Source organism: Phaethon aethereus, assembly GCF_964289735.1.
Source record: "Phaethon aethereus genome assembly, chromosome: W".
Lineage (NCBI taxonomy): Eukaryota > Metazoa > Chordata > Aves > Phaethontiformes > Phaethontidae > Phaethon > Phaethon aethereus.
Window position 1 is genome coordinate 1,287,039 of NC_138581.1, and position 23,600 is coordinate 1,310,638.

The 23,600-nt window shown below is 45.6% G+C and overlaps 1 protein-coding gene across 1 annotated transcript; it reads left to right on the forward strand.

Annotated features, from left to right (window-relative positions):
* Window positions 1–489: 489 nt before the first annotated feature.
* On the forward strand, window positions 490–18,395 carry LOC309415104 (ferrochelatase, mitochondrial-like; the record flags this gene model as incomplete). Its single annotated transcript, XM_082012549.1, has 11 exons — window positions 490–556; window positions 2,815–2,920; window positions 4,166–4,285; window positions 4,668–4,816; window positions 11,474–11,608; window positions 12,125–12,231; window positions 14,280–14,378; window positions 15,162–15,269; window positions 16,242–16,406; window positions 16,843–16,902; window positions 17,341–18,395. The coding sequence occupies 11 exons, from the start codon at window positions 490–492 to the stop codon at window positions 17,473–17,475; spliced, it is 1,251 nt and encodes a 416-aa protein (XP_081868675.1). The 3' UTR covers window positions 17,476–18,395.
* Window positions 18,396–23,600: the final 5,205 nt, after the last annotated feature.

Here is a 23,600-nt window from a genome sequence, read left to right on the forward strand (position 1 = left end):
CTGCAAGCCACGCTGGGCTGTGACTGTGGCCGTGACAGAGAAGCGCAGCTGGGGCTGTGGCGGTATGCAGAGGTGCTGCTGGGCATAAATCCCGGCCTGCGGGTGTCTGCCACGCTGTTCCAGCACACGAAGGCAGTCTCGTTGATGGTGCACGCCGTAAACACAGTGCGCATCCCTGTGTGTGAGCTGCAGCCCTGTTGCAAAGCTTTCCCGCTGTGCCCTGGCAGGCCCAGAATTTGAGCTTTGACCAGCCTGTGCTTTTTTAGCTTCGAAAAATTAAGATAGCGGGGTCTCTTGTTTGTTAGGACGCGGGGGTGGTCGAGCTCTCGCTTCGGAGCCCGCAGGCCTGTGGTAACGCCCACCCAGGGACTGTGGTGGACGGACTCCCGGAGCGGCCCCAGCACCGCCCCCGCTGCCGCATATGGCAGCGGGGGCGGTGCCGGGGGCGGTGGCGGAGGAGACGGGGCGGTAGCGGGGCCGTCTGAGGGAATGCGGGCGGCCGCCGCCAAGATGGCCGCCGCCGCTGCTGCTGCCGCCGGACGGGCGGCGCCTCACCGTGAGTCCGTGGGTGCCGTCCGCAACCGGCGGGAACGGGGGGTCTGCGGGCAGCCGGCCCCCCGCGGGGGGGGGGGTGGGGGGCTTGTGAAGGCGGGAGGGCTGCGGGACCGCCGGGACCACGTTACACAACGCCCGCCAAGGTGCCTTTGCGTAACGCAGCCGGCAGAGCCGGGGCCTCCGATCCCCGGGCTGGAGCCTGCGGGCAGCGGCGCCGGGCGCTGAGGGGCTGCGCTGCCCCGGGGGCAGCTGCGGTAACGGCGCGGCAGGGACCTGACTTTAAGTCGGGCTTGAGTATGGGAGCGCGTCGATAGTGCCAGCCGGGCTAACGATGTCTTTTTTTCCCTCTCAGTGAGCTCAGGGCCGTGAGGCTTGGGATTTTTTTTCACGTAAGAGAAATCTGTGGTTTGCGGGTATCGGGCGCGATTTTTCATTGCTTTGTTTTTTTATTTTCCCCCTCTTAGGAGTTTAGTTTTAAATGAGGTGCTTTCATTTTTAGAAAGCGTTTGTGTGGCAGTCATCCTTATTTAACAGTTCAGAGGTTGTGTCTTCAAAATCAGGCCAGGTGCGGCGAGGAGGCGTGAAGGACAAGTCCCTTTCGCAGCTATCCTAATGCCACAAACGCGCGTTGTACGTGCTGCCTACAGACACACCTGTGTGGCGGGTTTTACCACAAGCAGCCAGGGTTGCGTGCTCCTTCGGCAGGAGCTTTCCCTCGCTCTCGCTAAATACAGCGCGTTACCCGGTTACTGCCGTGACCTGCCGAGAGGCACCGGTGTGCTTACCCCCAGAGCAGTGGAAGCACAGGCACGCAGCTCTCCCGCGCCTCGGCTACGGAGGCTAATGCGGTTTTACCGTTTCTAAAACTTAGGAAAGAACACTTCTACCAGCGTTCCAGCAAGTTGGAATCGTCGTCGTCATGCATCCCGTGTGTTCTGTGTCATGTGCTTTATGGTTCAGATAGAAACATGCATAAACCTCACCTTAAGTAAAACAAATGCTTTCCAGTATTTATTTACAGTACGGAAGGATCAATACAGCTATTGAAACTTCTCTTTTTATTGTTCTATGTAATTTACATACGGTGTCAGCGCTTTGAAAAATAATACAAGAGCTGGAAGAAGAACATAAATATCTGGAAAGAGTCCTTCAGGCATCAGCAATGTTTGAATTTAAGTTCTTTAGTTTGCAGCCTTTTATATCACTGCAGACACAGTCATCCACAGCTACACACTCTTAATCCTGAGCAAGAAGCTGGATTTGCAAGATGCTTTTCACTGTCATTGATTTCAGCAGGTTTTGAGGGTGCTCAGCATCTGTTCAGGATGTTATCAGGGAACTGTGAACCATAAGATGCTCTGCTCAGCGGGTGGATCAGCTGCTGAGGACGTCTGTGCTATTGGGGCTCAATTGCTGCTGAACTCCTGCAGTCTGATGAGGGAAGCGTCACACCAAACAATTGCTGGAGAGCCAGGGATGCAGAATTTAACAATTTTTTTTCATCTTGGGCAATTCACACTATTGTTGTGCTGAAAAATACCATATAATGACTATGAACTCCTGAGGAAAACAAAGTGTGCTTTTGAAAAAGCAAACTGTAGGCAGCATGTGGGAAGTAAATTATCCTGGTTTTGGGCCATATCTTGGCTGATGCTGAAATCCAGGAATAATAGAAGTCTCTTAGCTGGGTAGTGAGAAAGAAGGCTGCCCACATCCCTGGGTAAACGGTTCTGAGACTTCTGCTTAGCGTGCCCACACAGGGTCAAACTAAGGAGATGTGTGCTTACGGCTCGAACGTACGTTGCTGAAGTTTGCTGCAGACCCTAAATTAACAAATGTCTAACCTATGTCATAGTGGTGGTGTAGAAATACTTTGCTTGTCTAGAGTTTGTCTGTACCATGAGGAGTTACATAGCTTGACCTACTTAGTGTGTCAGCACTGTGTAGTTTCTCTTGTGTTGTCTCTAGTTATTTTGGACTTATGAATGGAACTTAAAGATTAGTGAGGCTTTTGTTTGGTTTTAGGTTACTGCCTGGTATCTGAGAAGCTGTTAGCATACAGACTGTTTAAAGAAGGGCAGAAGCTTGCAATTTCATGACTTTCTTTGATTCCACGACCTGGAGCTTAAGGGAGAAAATGCCAAGCAGCGCAGTGCTGCCAAGTATGTTTGTGTAGCTGTTGAGGGATTAGTGCCTATCTGGTGAAGAGGGCCCTCATCCTGGTGCAAGGTTATCAATGTGCTGTTATCTTTCTTCCAGTTGTAAAAAGCAGCAGTCAGCTGAGGGTCCCAGTACGATGGAGAGGTCAGGCAACTGCGGCCGCAGTGACAGAAAGCACAAAACCTCAAATTCAGCCAGAAGTGCGGTAAGTTTGCCGTGAGGTCTGGGTGGGTGTGACCTGCTGTCGTTGCCCTCTGTCTCTCTCTGATATGGGACGCTGCTTTACTTGCATACGCAGCTGGTTATGTAGTAAGACATGGCAGTCACAGGGCTTGATCTAGGGGGGGGTTTTGTGCGTGTGTAATTGCTTTTATCTGGCTGGCTGCATTCACCGAGCCTCTCATTTTCATGATTCTATGGGGCAAGGATTGCCTGCCTTGCGCTCTGCAGAATGCAGTGAGGCAGCGGCCCACGGTAAGGCCTGAGGCAGTGCAGAAGTGGTAGAAGAACAAACAGTAGGATGTAATTATTACTTGAGGTTCTGGGTCCCGCTTCCTAGGTTTTATTCAGCAACCTCCTGACAGACACTCCAGGAGGAAGGGAATGGAAACTGAGGTTCCGACCCATCGGGGCAGGCATAGGCTCCTTTCAGTGCCCCTTTGTAAGACTTTGGCTTTAACAAGAGGAGAGCAGAGCTCCCTGTGCAGCCTTGGCTCTGTCTGCTCAGGAGGTGAGAGATCCTGGTCACTGGGCTCCCTCGGGCAGGCGAAACGATTCGATGGGGAAATCCACCGCTTGGGTGAGGGTTGTGATCAGCAGCCATTCCTGTAAAAGCTGATACTGCCATCTGCTCCGCTCCACTGTGCTGGGAGGGATGTTATCCTTAGAGCAGTGTGCCCAACCTGCACCTGGAGAGAAAACCCACTGTGGAAAAAAAAACCACAAACAACAGACCAAACAAAACCAACCCTGTACTTATTTTATCTGTAGAATGGCTCCTTGCTGCTTTCACTGCTTTGGGAGATGAGATGTTTCTCCAAAGTAATAAAGACATGTGTGGGTAGCTCATTTGTTTTCTGTGGAAGCTGATGCTTAGTTTGGTTGGAATCTACAGCTAGCATTCAGCTGAGATAGTTCCTTAGACTCTGTTTTATAATCTCCCTTACAGCCTTCAGCTGCGAGATAATTTTCTCAGTATATTTCCAGTTAAACTCTGTGTTGCAAAGTGATTACTTTTTTTTAAAAAAGTAAAGATCATGTAAATACTTGTTCTCTGGCTATTCATGCTTGTAGTTCCTATTTTTACACAAGCAGGATGAGCTTCTAAATAGGATGCTGCTTTTGCAAAAGGCAAATGCAGAAGGATAAGCTGGTTGTTTCATAATAATCATAATAAGCAGCAGAATAAAATAAAAAGCAGTAGAATTTGAAATATCTCTTGCTTCCATAGGAAACCTAAAACAGGAATCTTGATGTTAAACATGGGAGGTCCAGAACGGCTGGATGATGTGCATGATTTCTTACTTCGTCTCTTCCTGGACAGAGATCTGATGACGCTTCCAGCTCAAAAGTGAGAAACGCTGTGAACTCCTGGGTAACAGTCAGTGTTGGGTGTTGCTGTCTTAGCTGTACACTTGGACATTTAACTTCTGTTTATATCAGGATTTCTTAAGACTGTTTTATCTTGGGACCAGTCAGTGCAAGAAACAGTGTTATAATTCACTGGAAATAGGCGTGCCAAAATTGTTCTCTTCTGATTGCAAATTGTGGTTTCCTGTCACCTAGTAAGTTTGGGAAGGACGATGGAATATAACATTAAACAAGCCATGCAATGCTGGTTTTCTGTAATTTGGGGAGATTGCCACGGAAAACCCACTGTGGCGTAGAGATTTGGGGAAAGGCGTGGTGATTTGGGTTATGATATTAATATGTGTACCTTTTAAATGCCTCAGTAAATTAGCACCATTCATTGCCAAACGCCGCACACCGAAAATCCAGGAGCAGTACAGCAGGATTGGAGGTGGATCACCAATCAAGAAGTGGACAGCGGTGCAAGGAGAAGGCATGGTGAAACTGCTGGACAGCATGTCTCCTCACACCGGTACTTATTTACTGTGCTTGTTAAAAGTTTCTTTTGCTTCATGTGCTGAAAGTATACGCTTGTAAAGCAGCTTTTGCTTCTCCATTTTTGTTGTGAGTGTGAATGGTGTTCTCAGTCCTGCCAGGAATTCATGACAAAGATATTGCAGAAGTTCTTACTCGTTAAAAACTCAGCATATGCAAAATATGTGGTTCCCACCTATGCAAATGTATTTTTGTGCTGTGGTTACTTCTGTGGCTGCATTGGAGAATGGCTTTGATTTTGGAGAGTACTGTAGGTACTCATTCAATCTGCAGTGACACAGTGTAGCACCAAAAGCCAAGAGCCAAACACTTACCCACCTTCTGGGGCTGGATCCAGTGTGTGCTGTGGTCCAGCTGCCACTTCTGTCTGTGCCCAAGGTAACTGGCTTAAATGCTGCCCTGGGCAAGTCCACCCTTAGATGCTTTTGGTATGTTTCATCTTGCATAACTTCCGCCGTCAGGAGGTTGGGCATTTGGCCTGAACTGGTGGCTTCTGCTCCCTCTTTCATTGAGAGAGAGTAGGGCTGGGAGAGAAGGTGATTCAGTTCATCCTAAGGTCATTATCAAAGATGGGGGGATCTTACCTCTCCCCTTTGGTTACAGGAAGAAAGCTAGATGACTATGATACACAAAGCATCTTATTTTCAGATGGCTAAAGCTACATGACAGGAATCTCTGTTGGTGTGTACGACTGCAGGTGTCCTGCCTTGCCCTGTACGCCCTGCTTGAGCTTGGAAGTCTACGCTGAAGACAAGTGGTTGAGCCTTAGATTTTAAGAAAGGGGAATGTGTTTCCTGTGAACAAATAAGGCAGGCATGGGAGAAGGGTGTTCAGAGTGGCATCCTCACTAGCATAAATGAGGTGGAGATGTGTAACCATTGGCAGTGGCCGTATAATCTCATGTAATTCTCTTTTATGAAGAGGTAGAGCGTGAGAATGATGATCCGTTTAGGCTGTGCACGTGTGTGCACACGCAGAGTAAAAAATGTCTGTCGATCTAGGGTTTCCTGGTTGTTCATGTTCTGCACACCGCTGCTATTGAGTTTCACAGCGGGGTGGGATCTCCTGCTGTGAAGTGCATGGCCACCTTCTCACGGCTGCTCCTTGCAGCTGGCTGCAGGACGGCATCATTCGGCTGCCACGCACTCGCAGCAGCCAGCAGTTAGGCTCGGAGGACAGTGCAGCGTTCCCTGCTCCTGCTGCTTCCTCCAAGTGCCCTTCCCTGTTCAGGGCCTGCTGGGCCAGGGTGCTGTGGAGGGACTGCCTGACATAGAACAGCTCAGAGGCCAGAACTTAACCCTATAAAACCTTTTGTATTTGCCTTTGGTATGCCAGCCTGAGCCTAAGGAATAGGTGACTGCATGGGAGGGTGTTGGGAGTCTGACTGTTATCCAAAGCCACAGATGCTTTTCATTCCTCTGAAATGTCCCTCTGCAAGTATTGCTTGGATATAGCCAGAGTTTTTGCAACTTTGTCTGAATCTGTTCAGATTAATGGAATAATGGATAAAAGAACTAACACCACTTAGGCCTGATTTCAGGACTGAAGAGGAGGTCGGTTGGAAGAAAGCACAAAGTTTCCTAGCTGAACATTGCGGGGTTTGGTTGAGTGATAGGAGCAAGCCCCACCCGAGGACATGAGCAGGAGATAAGGCCTAATGGTTTGCCTTGGGTGGAAGTGCATGCTGTCCTTGCCAGTTCTTGGTGATAAAACTTGAAAGGTGAATACAGCCTCATTCCCCTCTCTCCAGATCGCAGACTCTCTCTGCACCCTGCTCCCTCACAGCGAGGAGCTGACGTGCATGGATTACCCTGTGCCAAGCTACCTGGTAGCACTAGTGTGATGGGAGAGGGGCATAGACACTTCTGTGAATGTCCTTGTACTAAGGGCTTCCAGCTAACATGTTTTACCGTGCAGTTGCACTGGGCTGGGTGTGCAAACCCAGGCAGCTGTGGTCATTCGCATAATGTTAATTTGCTGTGATTCAGCCACGTTCAACCTCCCTCCTGAAACATCTAACCAAATTGACACGAGCCATTTTTCACCCAGGTTAAATAGCTTCGTGGTGGAATTTGCACCAGTTTAGCTAAACTGCTTCCAGATTGGTTGGTAGTTGAATTTGACTTCAGCTTGTATTGTTGCTCAGTTAGCAGCTATAACTCTGTTTCTCCTCTGCTGCTTGTGGAAGGTAGTAGGTCATTTACTTACAGTACCTTTTATGCTACAGTTTCTTGCTATGTGACATTAAAACCATGGCATTAATAAATGTGAGTGGCAGGACTAGAAATTAAAGTTCCACATTCACGTTGCAGCTCAAGGGTGATGGCCATCTTCTCTGTCTTGTCTCTCATGGGACAGACAAAAAAAGGCAGTGAATCATCACTGCTTTGACAAAAGCTGGGAGAGACAGTAACCTTGTTGAAGGTATGCGAGGAATGAAGCTGGGAGTGTTGTTTAGTCTCTGTGAGCAGTTAACAAGGCGCACAACCTTGAGGGAAGGAACAAGATAACCACAAAGGGAACACAACTATTCAACTTTGAACTGTCCTAATTAACATCTAATTAACATTAGTTGGCATAGTAGGAATCCACCCTTGGGTAGGGAAAGCCCCCTACCCACAGAAGCCCCTTCCTCACTGAGCATGCACCGTAAAAAAGAAGGATACGGTGACTTCAAGTGGAGACGAGGCTGGCGGGAACCAATGGGAACAAGGATGATGGAGCCAACTTTTAAAAAAATACTGATAACCGTTGCTTGAAATGTGTCCGTATTTTCCATGTGTTAACAGAGGGGTGCTAGCTTTGGGCACCTACCACCTAGCACCCAACTCTGCGCAGATTTGGGATAAGAGCAAGTATCTCGACTCTGTGTGATTTTTGGCTCTCTGCACACCGGGTGAAGAACCTATATTTGGGACAACAACATGATGGTCGGTCTGTCTGAAATGACCTATCCGGGGGTCACCTTTGTTCTGATAAGGTATTTCTCTGCATTATGCTTTTTGTTCTTGAAGCAGCAGACTACCTTTGTGAGTAGAAGGAATTAATGAGATCACTAAGCTGCCTGCTGAATTCCTCACTGATGTGTTAGCTACAGATAATACTTCTCATCCTGACACTCTAATAGGAACACTAAACATCTTTAATAGAAAAACTACTGGAGTAAGAGAAGCCAAAGCAGAGAGCTCTCCATTCTCTTCAGTTCAGCAGCTTTACGATGCGTGGTACTGCAATCTGCCTTCTCCTTTCAGTTTTCGTGACCTTTGCTGATGTGGTGCTGGTGTGTCGGGGAATCCCCCTGCATGTTTGACAATACAGATTATTTGATTCCTAGCTATTTTGTAATTCTTTGTGGCACCTGCTTCAGACTTGGGTAGAAAAGGGCTAGAGGTAGAAGATTGGTAAAAGGCTCCAGAAGGTGAAAAGTAACACTCTTGGAAGGCTAGAAACAAATTTATTTCATTCGTTCAGCATGTAACGTGTCACTGATACCTTAATTCATGTGATGTTTGATCCTTTTTTCCACAGTTGCTACTCTCCTGCTTAATTCCGGCTGTGGTCCCTGCAAGATTAGTCAGAGACTGAAGCCAGAACCACACCAGGCTACAGCATCCAAGGCAGTAGTGTTTTTAGCAGCAGTAGCCCCTGAGGAGTCAGGCTTGCAACAGGTTCTGAAGATAAAACTTAGAAAGTTTATCTGCTTTTCTCAGCGTACCACTCCTGCTTGCTTTTGCTTGGTGACAGCTTTTTGTGAAGTCACACCCATCTCTGTGCAGTTCTTATACCTGATAGTCGTTGAGAGACCTCCTTTTTTACCTAAGAGTAGCTGCAGTTTTAAAAATTGAATGTGCTAGCCGTTGAGTGTTAACCATTTCCTTATGCATTTCAAGCAATGTTGCAGCAATACCAAGGACTGTGTTGCTTCGGAATAGCTTAAAACAGTTGGATGGGCTTTCAGAGTGAGCTACACGTTTCAGAGTATCTGTGTGCTCACAGGTAGCACTTTGGGAGCACTGCACCCTGCTAATGAGTAACTCGCAGCTTGTGGTGGTAAGACTTCAAACACCTGCCAAAGAAGAAATACTTTGCATACTTGTTTTACCTTGGTCTGGACTTTTGGGGCATAGAGTTTGTAGTTGCTGTGTATTTGCTGGACAGTATCAATAACCACCTGTGAAATTGCCTCCTGCATAAATTAATCAATCTACTGATTTACTGACTTGTAGTACGCATTTGACACGTTACACTTCAGCAATGGGACTAATATAAAGTAGTAAATAGCGAGCCTCACCCATGTCATCTGGGAACAATATGATTTTAAAGTGAAGCTTTATTGTTACAGGCAGCTGTCTGAAAATGAACAAGAGTTCTTCCTTCTGAATGAGTGGGGTTGGATAGGCTCAGTAGTCTGTAAGAATAAATCACACAAGCATGGTGATAGGAAAACCCATTTCTAATGTGGGTTTTTTTTTTTAGTGCTGGCATCAAGTAAGCTAATGTCTTGCAATGGTAATTATATTTTAAGAAGGCACATCTTGCTTTTTTATTGTTTTTAACGGTTCTTAGTATTTCTTACAAGCTGTATTTTAGCTGAGATTCCCTTGCCAGCAGAGTGAAAGCTTACAGGGTGAGGGGGCCATGTTGTTTCTTTAGATTGGCAGCTCTTTGTGGAAGGAGATGTCACTGTTTCCGGTAGTCCTGACTCTAACTGTAACAACAAAATGAGTATGTACGCAGATGTGAAGATCTCTCCTTTGCTGCCTGTCATGCAGGACAAAACATAATACTGCAAAAGTATTGCAAGAAGTTTCAAAGTTTTTCCCAGTATGTCCTTTGCCAGGTTAAACGCCTACTGTCTTTGCTCTGGTTGGTCAGACTTGTGTTTTTAATACCATTTAAAAATGTTAATGAGGTTACTGGCTCCTGGGGCTCCTGATGTTGGGTCATTATTTGCTGCTGCTCCCAGCTGGGAGCTCTCTTGCCTCCTGCAGAGAACTGGGGCTTTCTGAATCCTGTATAAACGTATGGAGTGAAGACCAAGCATGGGACATCTGCTTCCTTCAGAAACCTGTTAAATGTCATTTCAGAGCTAGTGACCTGGAAACCCTGAAAAAGAAACTTTACTTTTGTTCTTCTAAGAACCTCTGTTCTCTTCTTAAAAAGCACCAAAAAAACCCAAGAAGCCTGCCCTCCCTCCCCCTAACAAAACCATACTCCCCAAATCTTGAAGCCAACACCCAAAAGGTTAGAGATGAAAAATGGAAAAACCTGAAATGTTGTCCTTGGAGAGAATAATATTCCTTCCAAAATAAAGTGTTTAGAGGCATGAAGATTTCTATGAGAAACACCCAGGGACCAGAATGAAAGAACATCTGTCCCTTATTCAGTACCACTGATCTCCCGCCCCAAACAAGAGTCCCGGTCCTTGGGGGTTGATGTGCAAACGGAGCAGGCTTACCGGGGTGGGGGAAGGCATCTGCTCTCGCCAGGGTGGTGACCAGAGCAGTTGCCTCAAACGATGGTTCCACGTTGTCTTGTTTTTAGCTTTGTTTTGTAATGTGGTTAACTGGAGGCAAGGAAGTGAAATAGGATTACACCTACATAATATGATGAAGGAAAAGAGAGCACAGGTGAAGGAAATGCAAGGGGGCCAGGTGTGTGCTGAAGGTAAATAGGAGTTAGAGGGCAAGGAAGGGAGGGCACGAGGAGCAAATGGTTGGTACCTGGGAATTCCGCCTGCACGCCCTGCGGTGCTGGGCCTGAGCCCCTGGTGCAGCAAAGGCATCCGAACCCTTCGTGCACTGAAGGCATCCGGTTTTGTTGACTGCTCTGTTGGCACCGGGAGCCTGAAAAGGATAAAATTACCTATTTTCTTGAAATGCCTTATAGGTAGCTAGTGTCTGTAAGGTGCAGGGCCTTTTCCTGTTCGAAAATTAGACCTTCTGAAGCTGGTCCCTGTAGAGCAGAATATCTCAGTGCTGGCACACAAAATTGCAGCCCAGTTAGATTTGAAAGTTCAGGTAAATGTCCTGGAATGTGCAAACTGCTTAAGCAATGCGCTGCGTTTCCTTTTGAATGCAAAGAATAAAGAAAGCCTTGTCTGTCTTAATGTTTTGGCACTTTAATTACATTGGTGTATTTAAAAGCTCTGAGGTCTGATTTCAGTAAGCGAGTTGAGCAGTGCTGTTAGGAACCCCACAGTGCGTCTGTAACTGTGGTCTGTGTTAGGGCACAGCAGTGTTCGTTTAGCGTCTCGTAGTGATGATTTTTACCAATGCATCCTTTAAATCAGAACTCGCCCAGTAAAACGTCAAAGCTCTGTAAGTCTGGAAGCCACACCTCTGCTAAACCAAGTACAACCAGAAGAGCGATGCTTCCTGCAGAAACAAACAACAGCGTAAATCACTTTTAAATTCTAATAACAGCAAAGTGAGTTATCAGAAAAATACTTGGACAAAGAAAGATGCGTTTATATAACAGTGGTTTAGAAAAGTAGCCAGAAAATTATGAACAAGTTTGTTTCAACAGTTTCAGTCTGTCTGATTCTGTTCTGTGTACTTATTAATGACGTGTTATTGAGAGGTCTCTTTTTCCCCCCGCCCTGCAATTTCTTTTCCTGTGCTTTGGCTGGCAGCGCCTCACAAATACTATATTGGATTCCGATACGTCCATCCTCTGACAGAAGAAGCAATTGAAGAGATGGAGAAAGACGGCATCGAAAGGGCTATCGCTTTCACGCAGTACCCACAGTACAGTTGTTCTACCACAGGTGAGCATCTGTGCAGGAGCAGAGCACAGACAGAGGCGAACGTAGGCACGTGTCTGCGAGCCTGAGGGAGCGTGCGGAGTGTCACTGCGAGCTGTCCTGTCTTCCTTAAAGTGCCCCTTCCTGTTGGCCTCATTGCCACCTCGAGGTCCTCTGTGTTTCCTACCATTCTGAATTTTAGGTAGAAACTTTCAAACTAAGGATAGCTTTGTGTTACCATTGCTATTGTGAGATAACATGAACTGAAGGTTCAGGAACACGACTGAGTAAGCTTTCTTCATGGAAACTAGAACAATAATTGTTCTTCAGTTAAAGAATGGTTTAGTAAATTGTTCTTGGCTTGCACATTGTATGAACTCTGATATAATTGTTCCCATTTGAGGCTCTTGGGTCTGATTTACAGTTGCATTTTAAATATGTAGCATTTTAAAATATTATAATAGCCTGCTGCAAAACTTTTCATGTGACAGGTTGTTAATGCCTTGGCTGAATTTACGTTCTTAATTCTCTGCATTTCAGGAAGCAGTTTAAATGCCATCTATCGCTACTACAATAAAAAAGGGGAGAAGCCAAAGATGAAGTGGAGTGTAATTGACCGCTGGCCCACACATCCCCTTCTTATTCAGGTACAGAATTGTATGAGCGCCTTTGAAGTTTGCGGTCAGAATGAGAGGTGTGAACTGAGCAGGTCTGATATGTTGTCAAATTGGCATTCCCTGGGGTTTTCTTAGATTGCTTGATGTAGGAGAAACTTGGTGTCTTTGCATTGCCAGCTGACTTTAAAACAACAAAGAACTAAGTAAATACAGATGTTTATTGAGTTTCCTTTTCAGAAATATTTCCTACCAGTAAAAACACAGCATAATGTTAAGCAACAGAAACATTCTGAGGAAACACTTCACTTAGATCAAGTCTTAGCTTCTAACAAACCTTACAAGATTTCTAGCTGTAGAATGTACTAAAAGAAGATGAACCTATTTGCTGATTTAGGCTGTGTTTATATATTTCCTCAAAAAAAACGCCAAACAAAAACTTGAGAAGAATAAAAGGAATCCTTCAATTTGAGGGTACATTTTAGTTACAGTAATGAAATGTGTCTTGTCTACTATGTATGGAATTACAGGAGAAGGATGGTTATCTCATGCCAGATGTTTTGGCATGATAATGTACAAAAGTGACCACCATGCACATCTTGTTTGAAAAGCATAGTCATATTTTCATAACGGTGTTGGCTGGAAGGAATCTCTAGAGGTTTTAAGTCCAAATTGCTGCTCAGAGCAGGTCTATGGTCGACACACGTACCGATCACGGCTGTTTGTCAGATTCTCATCCATCAGCAAAGAAGTAATTCTAGGCACAGCCCTGGCTGGGGCATGAGCAATTAAGGGAAACCTTCTTGCTCCTTCCTTTTCAGAGAAAGTGGCATTTTTGTCTTTGTTGGGGAGCTTCTCCTCTAGTTTTGGTTTTGCAATTTTTGTGGTGTGCTGGACAGATGATAAGAATGACTGAAGGAAGGCAGAGTGGAACTGCCCACACTGTATGACGTTCCCCTGACAAGCTGCCCAAGCGTCATGCTGTCCTGGAACGTGCTGTTGTTATTATGCACTCCTCGTGCCTTCAATATGTATCCTCCTTGCCTTCAATGAAAGACCTCAGCAGAGTTTGGGAACCTTTCATATCTTCAGAGAACCTGCAAAATGGTTTCCGTTAGACAGAGTACATACACTCACCCTTTTCTTTCTTCTTTTTTTTTTTTTTAATAAGCTCACCTATGTGCATTTCCTTAAGCCTGGGGAGGCTGTAATTGAAAGGGCTTTTATAAAGCTGAAGTGGAAATTCAAATTTTTTAACATTCTGATCTATTTTTCACTGTAAAATATCTAAGAGAGAAGACCATGCAGACAAGAGTTGTTTCGTGCTCCTCCAGCAGCGGTGGCAGCTTCTTTTCTCCCTGTATGGTCCCTCAGCCTAGCTGTGTGTATGCAGTGTTATGGTGCTCGGTTCACACGCTGGCGGTGGGAGTGAAGGCGCAGAGGCGTTTCCCTACCTTTTTTGTGTGGTGCTAAGAATGTTTCAGGTGCTGATGGACATAGGTGTCCATCTCTCCCATGTTCTCTCGTCGGCTGAGCTCACGGTGGAGGTCCCTGAAAACAGTTGAATACAGTTATCTCAGACTCGCTTCAGCAGCCCGCTGGCGGACACCTTTCACAGAGCAGGCTCTTTTCCAGCGCCGTGTGTATGTACTCTCATTTAGTCTAAGTATAATGGGGCTGCTGAGAGAGGATGGTTGTGCTCTGCGCACTCATCATTTCTCTTTTCCCCCGGCACTAGCAGCTGCACACGTGTGCCCTCCAAGGCCAGGGAACCGTGCTTCAGAGGCCGTAGAGGAGAGTTGGGTTGAATTGGTTATGTTCTTTCAGTTTGTCACCAGCATCTTAAAACCGTTGGGATGATCAGTGGGGACCTTTGGTGTGCTGGGACTGGGCACTGTGTGGTACTTGACAGTGTTATATGTGCTATCTCTCGCTACTGCCCCACGCATACCGAAAGGGAATTCTGAAGTTCTTAAGGCAACATGGAACATTAAAGCTGCCTGGCTCGGGTCATTTGAGAGCACATAATGCCTCTCGGTGTTTCTGATTCAGGTCTTTGTTTTGGTTTTTTTTCTGAACAGTGCTTCGCTGATCACATACAGAAGGAACTGAACCTGTTTCCACCTGACAAGAGGAAAGATGTCATCATCCTCTTCTCAGCTCACTCGCTGCCCATGTCTGTGAGTTACCGAGGTGGCTTCTGTCATTGTTAGACCAGAGTCGCACTGGGCTGAATGGAAGGGTGTGCGGCTCGCACGCCTGCGAGGCAGAGCCACAGTTGTGGAAGTGCCAGGCAAATACAAAAGAGAAATATGAAGGCGAGTTAATGACGTGCAGGTGGACGCCTGGTGCAGAGCTGAAGGCGAGACATGTGAGCTGTGGTTACTCTCCTGCACGCTTACTCAGATCTCTGCTGTTGGCCGCCATTGAAGACGGGGCACTGGGTTAGGTCGGGCTCAAATGGCTGCTTTCATGGCCTCGTGAACTTGCCAGCTCAAACCCGGATGGCAATGGAGGGGGAATATTTGGTTATTTTCTCGCCTCCAGAAGGCAGTAATAAGCTTTCCCTGAAGGAGTGAAAGTAAAATCTTTGCAAGGGTTGCAGTAAATGACTTGACCCTCTATCAGCAACCAGCAACTGCAGTGAAATGGCTCTCAGAGCATTTTTAAAAAATGCAGTGTATTTACCAAAATGTAACCATATCTATATACAATGATAGAAGAATTTATCTTTTATCATGGGAAGGAGGAGGAGTAAATGTTCTGGTAAAGCAGCTTCATCATGGGTTTTGCTGGGCAAGAATGCAGATTTCTTCCCTGTTTCTCATGAGCCAGGCACTTGATACGGCCTGTCTTGGGCACCGCTACATCATGTGCAGCATGCTCGCCTTCCCCAGTCTTTAGGTGGTCTTTGCCCAAACGTGTTCACTGGAAGAAAAAGGTCTGATGTTTCTGTGTTGAAGGTAGTGAACCGTGGTGATCCGTATCCTCAAGAAGTGGGAGCTACTGTCCACAGAGTCATGGAGAAGCTGAACTACTCCAACCCTTACAGGCTTGTGTGGCAGTCCAAGGTACGTGCTCAGGAAAGCTGTAAAGCTCCTCGGGTGATGGAGTTTATGATCTTCCAACTTAAGATCATAACCTTGGTGCCTTTTTCCTATTTTCAGCGAGTATTTCTGCTAGAACAGAATCCCAAACCTTTACTCAAATTCAGTCTTTCCAGATAATGCTCTTTACCCACAGTTTCTCACCTTTTTTGTATGTTGCATCATTTAAAAGTAGATTTTTGATGCTTCCGTTAGAAAACCTATGTTCTCATAACAACTAGTTTGGCTTTTGTCTTCCTCTGTTAGAAAGAAGAATTGAGCACTTGCTAGATTTTGAAGGTGTTGCTTTTTGAGGATCTCTGAGCAATTTTTCCAAAGTCATCACTGTGAAATAGGCATTCTTAATATGAGTGTAATCCAAACGGGCTTCATTATTCTTGATGAAGACTGCTTCCACTACTTTGTACTTACTGTTATTACTGCAAATAGCAAGGAACATAACTTTTACAGAATTTTGGAGTGCAAGTAACCTTATGGCTCGGGGCATTACACCTATCATGCCATTGTTATCTTGTTCTTAAAGTTGTGTATTGTGGTACATCAGCACCACATACTTCATGGATAGTGAGGGATAAGGACAGTTTGCTATGTCCGGAACGCTGACTTCTTTAAAAGCCTGTGCAATAGTGGTCAGGGTTTTATTGAACTGACAACAGTAGACCTTTATTTAAATTTTCATTTACTTTAGTGAGAGTCTCATTTAGGCCAGCTCAGATTCTGTTTCCTTGGGACTTAAATAGCAGGAGAGTATGTCTTCATAAAAATTTAATGGAGAAAGTGAGAGGTACGGTCAAAAGCAGGGAAATACAAATAACTGGCTCCATCTTAAACGTAATCTGGTCTATGTTGTCCTGCTTAAGAAAACGTGGGTATTCTTTGTAAGAATATTGATTTTTTAAATTATTTTTTTAATTCTTCCCACCCCGCTTCTTACAGGTTGGACCAATGCCTTGGCTTGGTCCACAGACGGATGAGACCATTAAAGGACTGTGCGAAAGAGGAAAGAAGAACATGTTGTTGGTCCCAATAGCATTTACAAGTGACCACATTGAAACACTGTATGAACTGGATATTGAGTACGCCCAAGTTTTAGCGAATGAGGTAAATGTTTTATAGTTTTTTATAACTGTTTGGATAGTAGTGCTCTGAAATTGCTTTTCCTATTTTGAAATTTGCTTTGTAGTTGCTTTTTACAATATGATTTGGGGCAAATTTAATTTTTCTGTAAATTGAAAATTAATCTGAACTGGCTTAACTCAAATGAATTTTTAGCAACACAAAACAAGTGGGAATTTGTCTTTCTAGATTTAACTCTTTAAGCCACTACTATCCTTACTAAAAAAGAATCATTGTATTTTTGGCAGCGAAGTGAAATTTTGTATCATAGTTATTTTTCACGTTTTGAAAAAAAACATGATATTGCATTAATTCTGTCGTTTTGGGGCAACTTCTGAATGAAGTAGAAAGGAAGATTTTGAAGGCTAACTCGTGAAGGATCTAGCAGACTTAACTTCTTTTGTCCTCATTTTTGATTCAGTGTGGAGTTGAAAATATCAGAAGAGCAGAGTCTCTTAATGGAAATCCACTGTTCTCCAAGGTATCTTCTTTGTTGCAATAGTTGTAAAAGTTTGCAGTTGTGTGTTTCCTACTAGATTATGGATGTCGTCTTGTAGTTTTAAAGTGTTTTGACTTTAAGAGCAAAATGGAAACCCTGTACCACAGGTATACCACAGGGTGTTTTACCGCAGTTTGTGTGTGTGTGTGTGGTTTTTTTTAAACTTCGGAAGTTTGGTTTGACAAAAAAGAAAAACAGTTTTGTATTCATTTGTAGTAAACTTACAATGAAATATTTCTCTTAAGATATTATGCCAAGGCAGTTTTAAAGCAGGATTTTCCCCTGCAGTAAAAGGGGGTGGGGGTCTGATGGATACACAATTTGGCAATCTCAGTAGTCAGTGTGATACATGTTAAAGCATTTTTTTATTTTACGTGGATAGGTTTTCTCACTTCTGATTTTTAATTTACTGTCTTTCAGGCTCTGGCAGACTTGGTCTGTTCGCATATCCAGTCGAATGAAATCTGCTCTAGGCAGTTAACCCTCTGCTGTCCGCTCTGTGTAAATCCCGTCTGCAGGGAGACAAAAGCCTTCTTCACTGACCGGCAGCCGTGATGGGAGTTCGAGGAGAGCACTGCTGGATCATGCAGGAAAATTGCCCTGGGGAAGCAGTGCAAAGGAAAGAAACCGCTTGACCAGACTCTCCTCTTACATACTTACAGGCTGGTAGTCTGTGATGCTAACCTCATGTAACAGTGAGGAGAACTTGATTTTTTGTTTTATGTTTTTTTCTTATGTTTTCTTTCAGAAGAGTTTGTAGAAAGTAGGGAAGTAAGGGCGTTTATTCTGTGATGTGGAAAGATCTTTTTTCATCTGATTCTGATTGGACTTGGCATGAGCCCACAAGTATGCACTGAAAAACTTAAAAAACTTTTCTACAAGTTAGCTTCTATTTCCTATGCAGGGATTTATTTGTATGCAGTTTTGTCTTGAGTGCATTAATTTCAGCTTTCCAGGTAAGACATACAATTATTTGTTTGGTTTATGCCTAAGGTACAGTATAACCAGCGTAGTCACTGATTGTTTCTTCTGAGAGTGATTTTTCAGATGGGTTTTGAAGATCAAGTGACTTCTAATGCTTTTTAAATAATGTGTATATTTTTTTTTAGAACATAAAGATAAGGCTTTGTTTTGGGTTTTTTTTTTTTTTTTCTCTCCTGCCGGAAACTTCCAGTAAAAGCTTAGCTGGGATAGTAGAATGCACAAGAATTGTTTACATTTTCTAGAAAAAACACTCATCACCTGCAGGAAAGCCTCTGCATTTGAAGAGCATAAAATGAAAGGAATAAGCCTGCTTGGGTGACGCTGAGGAACATGCTCAGTTGAAACAAATGTGCATGTTTCAAATCTAGCAGCCATCAGCAGCATGTATTGAAACACGTTGGTTTATCTTTTAAGCAAAATGGCTTTATAAAATTATTATTAAAAAGGGCTTTCTCTGTTTGGCTAAGTACATTTAGGAAGCCAGGCTTGCTCTCCAGAAGGTTTATAGATCTGCTCTGTGCTTTCTACTGTGCCACAGTGCTGTGGTTTTTGCGGGATACCTATGGACTTCCACGGGTACAATTGATCTAGCTTAATTGATGTTGTTATTTAAAACTAAGATGATAAGTCAGGAGTAATTTACATTGCAGATGCCTGAGAGCAGGCAGCCCCGCAGGCTGATGGCTGCGTGCTTATGCTTACCTTTGTCAAAAGCTGAATTTTGTCTGTTAGATTTTTGGCGCTGACCGTGGGCCAGGAGCACACACTCGTAACCCAGCTAAACTTCGTGCTTGTTTTGGCAGGCGTTCCGGAGCATCAGGACTGCTGATCCACTCCGAAGTAGTGGTGGTTCTGTAGAGTGAAAAACCTTTTTCAGGCAGTATTCCCTCACTGTTAGCACCAGGACTGGTGTCCAGGTTAGTCTTGGGATAGCAGGGGGTTTTCTGAATGGCTGGTCACCACACAGCGTGCCTGAGCTTGGCACTTGAAGTAGTTCAGGGCAGAAGTACCACAGCACCTCAGTCAGCGGTCCTCTCGCACAGGGACCTCTCCTCCCGGGTGGGACAAAGGAGGAGCAAAGCTGTGACAGTGTTCTGTGGGACTGAGCCATATGTGCGTTAGTCTAGCTGTCAACTTCCTGGGTATAAATGTTTACTTACGTAATTAGCACTGAAATGCCAGTACTTTGGCAATGCAGGTTGTTTTCTGTAAATTGACGATTGAGCTAATCGTGGTGTTTGAGAAGCAGATGCCGTGCTCCTCAGACAGTTTTATTTGCTTATGTAATTAGGAGACACGAACAGTTTGGACCTCTGATCTTTCAAGGGTTTTTTAAAAAGAAAATAGGCCTCTTGGTATAACAGGGGTTTATCTTGTTCTATTTTACATTGAAAGAATTAAACATGGGATACAAAAGAACTGAATGGATGCTGTGTGGATCAGCCGGTGGGCCAAGCACTGCCATGGAGCGATGTAAATCCTACTGTACAGCCTCGCTAGCGCCTGTGGCCTAACCCATCTTGAGAGTTGCTTGACATGTCTCCACTGCCATACTGCAGCTTCTGAGTGTGATTGTGGCAAGACAGACTTAAATTCCTTCAGTGCCAGAACCTCCTACATTACTGCTGTCCCTCGTAGCTTTAGCAGAATGAAGTCTTCCTTAGCGTACCTTCCTCCTTTGTACCCGTGCCTGTACTCAGCAGCAGGGAGCCAGAAGCCAGGGCAGGTCTGCAGGTGCCAATTACATGAGACCAGGGTCCCTGTCCAGGGCTTTGACTTCCAAAACCTTGCTGTATTTTTAGTGCTCTCTGACTAGCAGAGGTATATGGTTTTCAAACAGTGGGAGAATCTATAGGACAATTTTTCTCCTTTTGTGGACATGAGCAGAGACCGGGCTATTGCGTGTCTTTTGTTGAATGGGACCGGTAGCGTGATGGCAAGACGCTACCTAGGAAAAAGCTGTATCCCTCCAGGACCTTTGGTTGCCTTCAAGTCTTTCAGTTCTCCTTTGAGTCTGTCCTCTTGTCCATCTTGGCATGGAGAATACCTGAATTCCCACAGTGCCCGTCAGCGCTGCAGGGAGTTCACTGCATATGTCCGTTTCTTGCCCCATTCTTGGTCTCTGCTCGCTGACTTGGCAGGAAAAAGGAACACAAAGCTGATTCCTGCCCTTGCTCAGGTGGAGTAGGTGGTTATCACCTGTGTGTGGAAGGGTGACATTTTCATGGAGAAGCTTTGAATCAATGTCAAAAGAGTAAAAATGTCTGAAATATGTGTGGGAAGGGAACACTGGCCTTATCTCTCCTTGGACAAAGAACTTCTTTTCTCTGTTCCCATTTCTCTGCTTGACACTTATGGGTCAGTGGATGACAGCCAGTTTTGTAAAATCTTCCTACTTGTACCTCTTACCTACCAGCTGAAGGGTATATTGACCTTGAAATCCAGGTTGTGACCAGCACATTTAGAAGTGTGGCTGGAAGTGACGCTGGAAACTGAAGGTTAACTTTATATGAACATTGTGATACTACAAATATAGATTGGCTTTTTATTTCCATACTGGAGAGAGTGCTGAAAATATTAGCTGGCTGTAATTATGAGGCATTATGTTTGTCCCTGGTTATAAAAGGTATTTAAAATTCACTTTTTAGGATGCTAACCACAAGTGAGATAATTACTAAGCCTGTTGCTGCTATTAGACCATAATTTAGAAATCACTTAATTTTCTAGCTTTTAGCAGATGGATTTTGTCTCATAGAGTTACAGAGTCATTGAGGTTGGAAAAGACCTTTAAGATCAAGTCCAACCATCAACCCTACACCATCAAGCCCACTAAACCATGTCCTGAAGTGCCATGTCTACACGTTTTTTGAACACCTCCAGTGATGGTGACTATACCACCTCCCTGGGCAGCCTGTTCCAAAATCAATGTTGCCCCAGCCCCCTCAACTTTCTTCTTATATCCTTCTTCATTTTGCTGAACAGATCATGTAATATCACTCTGTCCTGCTATTTAACAACAAAATTTTGTCCTCGTGCAGCCTGCTGAAAAACTATCTGAGCAAGTTAGCTAGCTGCTCTGCTTAATATTTTTAATAGGAATCAAGATGACTGAGACTGGTAACAGTGGGAATTCTGCTGCCATTGAAATATTCTAATCCTGGGTTTCTTGTTTGGGAGCATTTCTGACCATGCTAACTAAGAGTAGCATTCATCTGACCTTACTTTAGATGCTTCCGACCTAGATGTCGACACCTGAGCTGGTCTCCTAGGTACTATTGATGGTCAAAAGGTGTGTTTTAATAGGTGATTCTGAGCAGTGATTCATCTCCTCTCAAAGCAGATGTCCCCAGCAGGTCGGATGAGTTTCACTCCGCCGCTGCCTCTGGCCGTGCAGGGAGCGTGGTGCCCTAGCCCAGTGGTGGTTGGCTACATTGCGCATGTCTAACGTGAGGAGAGATGAATGCCATCCACTTACGTGCCTTCTTCTTCAGCACTCTGCCAGTGATGTGTAGCTGCTGCATTTGGGAGATTGCAGTCTTGACCCCACAGTTACGCATTCAGTTTGTCCCTCTGGCAGATTTTAAACATTTGGTGCTACTAACTCAGGACCCCGTCTCGTCAGATCCTGAGCCCTTTCTGCTCTGGATGAATCGATTTGAGCATATGGAAGTGTCAGCATCTGGGAGACTCTAGTCCTCGAGCAATAATCTAGTTTGATTCTTTTCATTATCAGTTACACTTCTTTTGCAGTACTTTTATTTCATTTGCCAAGTGTTTATCATTTACATGTGCCCTGACAAAAAGCAACATGTTGGAAGTGAGCTTGAGTGATGCAGCGTTGTAGCTGAAGACTTTGTCGGTAGGAGCCAAGTCCCGAGGCTGGACTTGAGCAGTGGGGGGGCTTCGGGAACGGAGCGGAGCCGCTGCTCAGCCTGCCGCCTGCTAATGCTGGGGTGCGTCTGCAGCGCCGCGAACAGGCAGCTGCACGACCGAGGCTGCACCTCGGAGCAGCAGTGAGAGCTGGGGCGCGAAATCTTCACAGCAGCACTCCCCGCGCTGCGGAGCTCTGGCCTGAGGACACTGATTGAAAAGTAGAGTTCAGGAAGGGCGCTCTTGGCATCCTGAGGACAGTAAAGTGGGAAGTAAAGGAGTTTGCAAATGGAATGTTTTGAAGAATTTGCTCATGATTAGGCTGTTCTCCTGATGTAACTCTCTGCAGGTTTGCTTTTTTCCTTTTTTTTTTTTTTTAGTTGAAGTTTTTCTTTTTGGAGTCTATAAAATCTCCCTTATTACTGGCTGCATTTTAGAAAATGTGATAGCTTCCAAAAGCGGTGCTGTAATACTAAAAGGTGTGTGGCCGGTGTCTGTGAGCTCACCTCCTGGAGAAGAGAGTGTTACAGTTGAGTTCAGGGGGGCCGGGGTTTTCCTAGGAATATCTAAAAGCTCACTTTATTTTCCCTTTCTACCACACCCAGAGAGCTGGAAGTCAATATGAAGTGTAAGATGCAAGAGAGAGAGAAATTAATTTTATTTTTTTAATGCCAGATGTGTACAAATACTTGCTTTTAGTCTAACATACCTATTTCAAGTTGAACAAGGACTTCCATTTAATGTAACACAATTTTTTTAATCTTACTGTGTATCATTTGCCATAAAGATGGAATTTCAATTAAATTTTTGGAAGAAATAACTGAGCTGTGTGTCTTTAGTAAGAGCCCTTTACAGTGGTATTTGTTGTCCCATTGGTTGCTTTCCTTTGCACCAGAAAGCAAAAGCATTTGGGCAGGTACTGGGCAGCGTTTCGATTCGGATCGGTAGCGAACTGTGAATTCCCCCCAACAGAGAGTTGATCCACTCCGTGCACCAGTTTCACAAGGGGTTCAAACTCCGGACTCCCCTGGGAGGAGGCACTCCAGACGTGCACCAGGCGCTCCCGCTGCCAGCAGCTCTCGGCCAAAGCCCGCTTCAGCTGCTCGGTCCCAAGAGCCAGGCCCAGGGTTCCCTGCAGCAGGTCCTGCGCGCCCGCTGCGCCGTGCTGGCCCGCTCCTGGTCGGCAGATACTTGCCGAGTAGCCCAGCCGTGGTGGGTCGGCGCCTTAGGTCTCGGGGGCAGGAACGCACGGCAGCCCTGGGCTCGCAGGCGTAGGACCTCCGGCGTTGGAAGGGACCCGGAAGGGTCATCAAGTCCGGCTCCCTCCACCTCGCGGGACGGTCCTTCCGGGCCAGGGCGGGTGCGCAGGAGGGCAGAGTTCAGTAATGAGGTTCTGTGAGCAGCAGCCTTTATGTGGGTCTTTATGTGGCCTTTGGAAAACGGGTGTCCCCAGTAGCCGAAGCCGCTTGCTCTGCCCGCCAGAAGCATCTGGGTACGTGCCCTGGCGGCAGCTGGAGCACTGCTGGGCCCGATAACCGCACGCTGCCCTCACCTCCGTCACCTGCCTGCGGGGCAGCAAGCGCCAGTATCCGTTAAACCGCTCCCTTGGCGGCGCTGACCGTCACGCAGCGAGGCTTTCGCGCGGGACCCCGCCTGGCTCTGGCTCGGGGAGCGGAGCCTTCGTTTGTAGTGTCCTCTGTAAGGGGCCAAATGCAGCGTGAGCCTTTGTTCCGAAGGCACAGCCTCTTCTCTTGCAGGTGAGCGTGTTCCGGCTGGGGTGAGCGGCACCTCGCCGTGGCTCTGTGTGCCACCATCTTGCTAAGCCT